Source organism: Sinocyclocheilus rhinocerous, unplaced genomic scaffold, assembly GCF_001515625.1.
Source record: "Sinocyclocheilus rhinocerous isolate Xijiao unplaced genomic scaffold, SAMN03320098_v1.1 scaffold887, whole genome shotgun sequence".
NCBI lineage: Eukaryota > Metazoa > Chordata > Actinopteri > Cypriniformes > Cyprinidae > Sinocyclocheilus > Sinocyclocheilus rhinocerous.
In genome coordinates, this window is record NW_015634028.1 from 1,706,247 (window position 1) to 1,713,231 (window position 6,985).

The 6,985-nt window shown below is 39.0% G+C and overlaps 1 protein-coding gene across 3 annotated transcripts in view; it reads right to left on the reverse strand.

Moving 5' to 3' along the window:
- Positions 1 to 6,985, reverse strand: part of LOC107745259 (activin receptor type-1C-like) — a 50,496-nt gene that overhangs the window by 17,666 nt on the left and 25,845 nt on the right. For 2 of the 3 annotated variants that reach the window (XM_016559108.1, XM_016559107.1), the window contains exons 3-5: positions 5,631 to 5,873; positions 5,277 to 5,507; positions 867 to 1,034 (exon numbers count right to left, since the gene is read on the reverse strand). In XM_016559108.1, coding sequence (XP_016414594.1) covers positions 867 to 1,034; positions 5,277 to 5,507; positions 5,631 to 5,873 — 642 coding nt within the window. The remainder of the gene's footprint in view (positions 1 to 866; positions 1,035 to 5,276; positions 5,508 to 5,630; positions 5,874 to 6,985) is intronic. The other variant, XM_016559109.1, reaches the window with a different exon arrangement.

Genomic DNA, 6,985 nt, shown 5'->3' on the forward strand with positions numbered 1-6,985 from the left:
AGTCCTAAAAAAAGTGACAATTTTTTTCAATTTTATTTATTTATTTATTTTTAGCTGTGGCTAATTGTGTTAGTTGTGTCAACATGCAAGTAATTACATGAAAGTGACGTGACGTGACGTGACATGTGGCCAAGTATGGTGACCCATACTCGGAATTAGTGCTCTGCATTTAACCCATCCAAAGTGCACACACACAGCAGTGAACACACACACACCGTGAACACACACCCGGAGCAGTGGGTAGCCATTTATGCTGCGGCGCCCGGGGAGCAGTTGGGGGTTATTCACTCCCCCCACCTACAATCCCTGCCGGTACGAGACTCGAACCCACAACCTTTTGGGTTATGAGTCCGACTCTCTAACCATTAGGCCACGACTTCCCCACATTAATGAAGATTAATACCAAATATTTAGAGATGAATAAAACTAGTTAATATACTCAAGACTAGATTATTGCAATGCAAAACGGGCTGGATGTCTTGCAGTCTCCATTAACAAGCTCCATAAACAATCTGGTAATGTACCAGCCAAACATCGAGGGACACTTCACAGACCACTGCGTGCATCTCTAACAATTATTCTAGCATGGGCTTTAAAGACTACAATGTGTTGAATTACAACCAAGACCAGCCAGACAACGAGTTCTGCTTTACTGATTGTCTTACTTATTAATCACATTTATTCTATGATCAGTATTACACTTAAGATGTAACTACATTTATTACATTTATTGTACTGTGTTGCCAAAGGAGGATGGACTTTTAAGTGTTTTTCTCTAAAGATTTTTCTCCCGCAGAGAAACAAGACCAAAAACGAAAAAATCAAACGATGATTCATTGCCTATTCCTACTGTGTGTGATCAACACCTTGAGTGCCAATAATCTCCATGTGCAGGTGGGCAATGCCGCTGGCAATGGACAATGCCAAAACTATCATCCCCTCCACTGATACTGTGTATCTGTTCAGGTAATCAAAGAGAGACCCGTGCTCATGATACTCAGACACCAGCCACAGTTGTGTCCATGAGCCATTATCTGAAGAAAGACAACAAACAAATAAATAAATAAATAAAGAGATAAATAAACAAATAAATAAATAAATAAAGATAGATAGATAGATAGATAGATAGATACAGGACATCCAAACACATTCAAGGTTATTTGAAAACCTATGTATGCCAAAAGTTCTTAGAAATGTACTCTTTGTGTTCATGTTGGTTTCATAACTTTTAAAAAAAACTTGAAATTTAATTTAGTTTTGATGTACTGTAATAACTCAAAAATGTAATGAAATATTTTCCTGACACCTGTACATATGACTGTACATGTAATAATACTTTACCTGTTCATAATCATTAGCATTAGCCCATTTCACAAATGTATTTCAAATATACAGGTGCAATCAAAATTATTCAACACCCCAGAGACTGTAATACTTTAGAAATGCAAACTTTTCAGAAGATCTAGAATTCTTTTTTTTTTTTTTTAAATAAAAAAAAGTGATAATGTCAATATATATTGTAATATTTTTTTTTAGTTTTTTTTGAGAATTTTTTAATAACACAGCTATGTCATAATTATTCAAACCCTGTGCAATATTCCTGTTTCGCTAAAATATTTTGTGAAATTTGAAGCAAGCAGTGGTAATGTGAAAACCAAAAATCAGTGATCTGGAAGCATTTTCAAGTGAGTAATGGCCAAGATTGTGACAGAAGAGAGGTGACAGAAGCTTCTAAGCACTAACAAGCAGTGTTTATTGGATGTTATAAAGAATAAAAGATTCTGCACCAAATTTGACTTTTGGGGGTTGAATAATTTTGTACATGAATGTTTAGCGCACATTTTTGTTTTAGTTTGTTGTTGTTGTTATCAGTTTTTTTTTTTCTTTATTCATCAACTTTATGTTCTAAGAATCACTCAAATGTGTATTAATAAACTTAATAGTTTACTGATGCATTTGTTTGTTTGTTTTTTGCATAAAATTTTGTTTTCACCAGCAAAATCTAATTTTGATTACAACAATATATATATATATGTTTTTATATATTTCCCCCCTGGTGGAATGACCTGCCCAACTCAATCCGAGCAGCTGAGTCCTTACCCATCTTCAAGAAACGACTAAAAACACATCTGTTCCACCTTTATTTGACCCTCTAACTCTAGCACTTTCTATTCTATCTATATTCTACTTTATCTATATTTATCTTTTCTTTAATTTTTTTATTTATATTGTCCTCATTTGTAAGTCGCTTTGGATAAAAGCGTCTGCTAAATGACTAAATGTAAATATATATATATATATATATATATATATATATATATACTGTATGCCAGCATTGAACTGAATTATTATTATTATTATTATTATTTACTATATATATTATGTCTTTCAGGAACACATAATATTTTGAAGATTTTTGAAGTTACCCAACTGACACTATGGGAACACATACGTAACCAAGTCATTCGATTTCATAGGTTCACTTGACGTTGCTTAAGTAGCTGATGCTATGAGAACAGTATACCACAGCACCATAATAGTACAGTAACTGCTGGGTTATCAGCCTGCTACTACACACATATCCTCCCCTGCTACAGCCACCTTAGCAACCAAATAGCTGCTCAGACTTGCTCGTATGGTCAAAGTAAACCTTTAATGCCCTAACTGGGCAAAGCCTGTGCAACCTTTCACTCTTCCAAGACTCAAAGGGTGGAGAAGAAAAGGACTGTAATAAAACAGCTTGAGAGCAATACGAAGTCAACGCAACCTTGACTATATATAGAAACATAGGTCAAAACAAGACCTTCACCAAATCAGGAGCAAAATCCATACAGGAAGGGCTCATTAACAAGGCCAGTAAATCTCTCTAAAGGCCAGAGTCTATTGAGAGAAGAGAGAGCCAATAACGTTTTAAGAGTCCAAAACATCCCTGAGGCTGACTCCAATGGCTCGAACATGCTCAGCAGCAATTGCAGCCAAATCTACCTTGAGAAGCTAGCTGAAGCTGCACCCACAGAGAAAAACTCTTGAAGGAATGCCAGCACTGTACTAACAGACCAGTGAACCAAATCCAACCCTTGCTCTCTGCACCATGAAGCAAAAAGCTGCCACTTGAAGGCACAGTTATCTCGGAAGAGAGATTAGAATCAGTCAGAGTGCTCCATTCAGAGGCCAAACCCAAAGATTCAACATCCCTGGACGAGGATGCCATATAGTGCCCGAAGCCTGAGAAATGCATCTGGCTTAACTGGAATCTCCCAAGGAAATCCCTCCAGAAGAGATAACAGGTCTGAAAATGAAACCTGGGATGGCCAAAATGGAGCGACTAACAGAAGATGCACTCTGTCTTCCTTCACCCTCAGAAGAACCACTGAGAGCAGCTGTATCGGCAGAAAATGTACAGGTTGGCCCATAGCCACTGTTATGCCAGAGCATCTCTTGCCAGAGGTGATGGAGGAGACAGAACCAAAGAGGGCACTGGGCTGTCAAAGCAACAGATCCACCTCTGCCCTGCCAAATCAGACTCACTACTTAAGAGTGTAGCCTTTACTCTCTGGGCCTCAACCCATGCCTTGAGAGCAAGTCTGCTCCCAGGTTTAGCCAACCTGAGACATGGACCACCCTCAATGACAGGAAACTTGCTCTGTGCCCAGAACAGAACACAACTTGCTCACTTCCACAAGGGATAAGAATGCATTCCCCCTTGACGTTTCAGTTTCTTGTGAAAATTGACCAAGGCCAGAAACACAGCCATCTTCTCTAAGCACATTTATGTGTCAAATGAGATGAATGCCCACACCCCATCTCACCAAAGAGGCATCTGTGATGATTGTCTTGCAACGACAGATTGCACCTAGAATTAGTTGGGTAACAAAGTCCAACAGCACCTGTACGGAATGCCAGCAGGGACTTACCCCCTGACTGTTAAACTATTAAACGAGCCTCATATTGAGCAGGTCAAACGAAACTCCCGAGGACACTGATGTCATAATACCTAATAGAATGGGATATAAACCCACTTGGATCATCTGCCCTTCCCTGCTCTAAAACGACAGAGGAGAGAATCAACTGCACTGTGCATTAGACCAGATCCCCTCCTAGAAATAAAAAATATCTGTTACCTCAGCATCAAGATGCACTTCTGAAGCCTCCACAAATGATGGAGAGCCATCTTCTACGATTGCGGGAAAATAAACCAATCTTTGAGGAAGTTTAAAACACGCACAACCTGGAGCCTCAATGGGCAAGAGCGGAATCCATGGATTCCACTAATATATGCGGAGCCAGGGCCAATCCGAATGAAAGAACACAAAACTGGTCATCTCTGCCCATAAAAGCAAACCTGAGGAACTTCCTGTGTCTCTGGATGATCTGAATACAAAAATATGCATCCTTCAGATGGACCGTCACGAACAAATCTCTGGTTTTAATCTAAAACAGAATGAACTTAAGTGTCAAAACTGTTAAACTGCACACTTTTGTGAAGTACAAAAGATGCAAATCCAGGATCAGACACAAACAATCATCCTTCTTCGGTACCAGAAAATGCCAGCAGTAAAAGCAGTATACAGTGCTATGTAAAGGTGACTTGACTTGACTTCTATAACCTTGCTGTATGATTAGAAGAACCCAATGAGAAGTCACCATGGCAGAAGTCACCATGCCAAAACAATCTGAGAGAGGATTCAGATGATTCACAGCAGCTGTAACAGCATAGCCAAAACCTCCACTCTGAAAGTCTGGAGCGTCCATAAAGAAGGCTGTGTGCTCGGTAGCCTGCAGCACCATGTCAGTAGCTTGCCTGAGCTCCTTGATTGCCTCGGCCGTCATAATTTGTGGTCTATACCAAAGGAAAAAAAATTAATAATTAATTAATATTACCCAATGGAGATCCTGTAAGAAAATCAAAAGTCTATAAGGCGAATGTGTGCAAAGGCCAGCCAAGAATCGCTCATCCATCTTGGATTGAGCCTGAGGCTGAGCTGCCTCCACAGCATGAGAAACAATGTCCAACAAACTCATTATAGGATAAAGAAGAACATGCTACCTGGCCGCTGACCATAGAGTCAACTATTGAAGCATCGTCGAGTAAACCAATGAAAGGAAATTCCTGTCATGAAATCGTACAAAAATGTTGTAATAGAATAATATGATTACTCATTATGTGGGAATTTCTATGATTATAATGGACTTATGCAACAAATGCAAAAAAAAAAAACATGCATTGTTCTTCATGTATTGTCATGCATTCAGACACTAAAATCACACAATGATACCTTTGTTATCAGCAGCGATAAACCCCAGAATATTCTCATGGCGTAGCATGATGGTCTGATAAATCTCAGCCTCACGAAACCAGGAACGCTCATCTCGTGAAGAGAAGATCTTCACAGCGACGTCCTCCCCACTCCATTTGCCCCTCCACACTTCCCCAAAGCGCCCCTTCCCAATACTCTCTTGGAGGACAATAGTTCGAGCAATTGTTCTCTGGACCAATAGGGGCAATCCTAAAAGAATATAACATAAGCTGTGAGTTAAAGGGTTGACATCTATATATATGTCCATGCTTCTATTCAAAGCTCATATTTGCATAGCCTTTTTTTGTTTTGATGAGCACAGCCAGTTCTTACCTGATCCAGAGCCAGAGGTGTTCATGTCATAGATGAGCTCTTTTAGGCATTTGTCAGTTGACACCAGAGTCTGGTCATCCAGGGGTTCCTCTGGATCCTGTTTGTGGGCTTTGATGAGGTTGCACCACAGGTTTTGTACGGCACACATTCCCAGAATGACACCTACACACACCAGGCACGATGACACAAGAATTATGGCTGCTAGTTCCAGCTGACTCCACCCAGACCCCTCAGGCGGTGGCTCTACAGCAATACACACACACACACATACACATATGTTGGTCATCTCATGCAATGTTTTTTATAAAATGATGATATTTAGATATTGTTTGTTAGATATCTGTTGTTGATTTCAGTAGATGTAAATCAAATCTTGATTTAGTGAGAACCATGTCAGATTAAGTCAGTTTTTGACATGTTTAATTATATTTGGCAGTTTAATTATATTTGGGGTTTTGACAATTTTGGCCAGAGGCCAAAAGACACCACAATTCTAATAATTAGAAAAAAATTAACAGCCAAGTCTTATAAGGGACATTCCATACCGTATCCATCCCTCATATGAAACAATATGCCAGCATTTTGGAAATATGTTAAATGATTCCATTTTAAACACGTATGCAGACATAATTTGTTTAATAATTTGGGAGGGAAATAGCCAGTTCTTATAGGGGACAAGTATACTGTATACTTGTGGCTTGCCTTGGTGGCTAGTTCCTGTAACTGTCTTGCTATAACTACCAGGTGCGAAAGCCCCTATAGAGTACAAATATTTTAGAGAAAATATTGAATTAATTTGTATGTTACTAGCTGAATTTGGGTAAGTATGAAGTGGATGTGTTGTAGTTTATATAAATTTTAAGGTTTCCAAACATAGTTATAGATAAATCCTTGTAAATCCTGTCTCTCTTTGTTTCAGTCACTGCTGTTGCACCCGGAGGTCCTAAGTACTTTTTATGGCAGTCAAATGCAAGAGTCATAGGAATTAGTTATGAGATGGATTAAAGGCAGAAACCACATATGGAGCAATGAGAAGTCCTGTCCTTCCTGGGCTTGGGGATAAGGGTTGTCTTCTTGCCCTCTAAAAGGTGTCTGCCAGTTGCCAATTTCAGTCAGGTTTCACGCCCCACCATAGCACAGAAACTGCACTTCTTAAAATTACAAATGACTTGCTTCTTGCGTCAGACCAAGGCTTGAAAATAGCAATACATTCAATATACATTGCCCCTTGGTAATATTATTAGAAAATACGGGATTAGTTTCCACTGTTATGCTGATGATACTCAACTATATATCTCAACAAGACCAGATGAAACTTCTAAATTATCTAAGCTAACAGAGTGTGTTAAAAATGT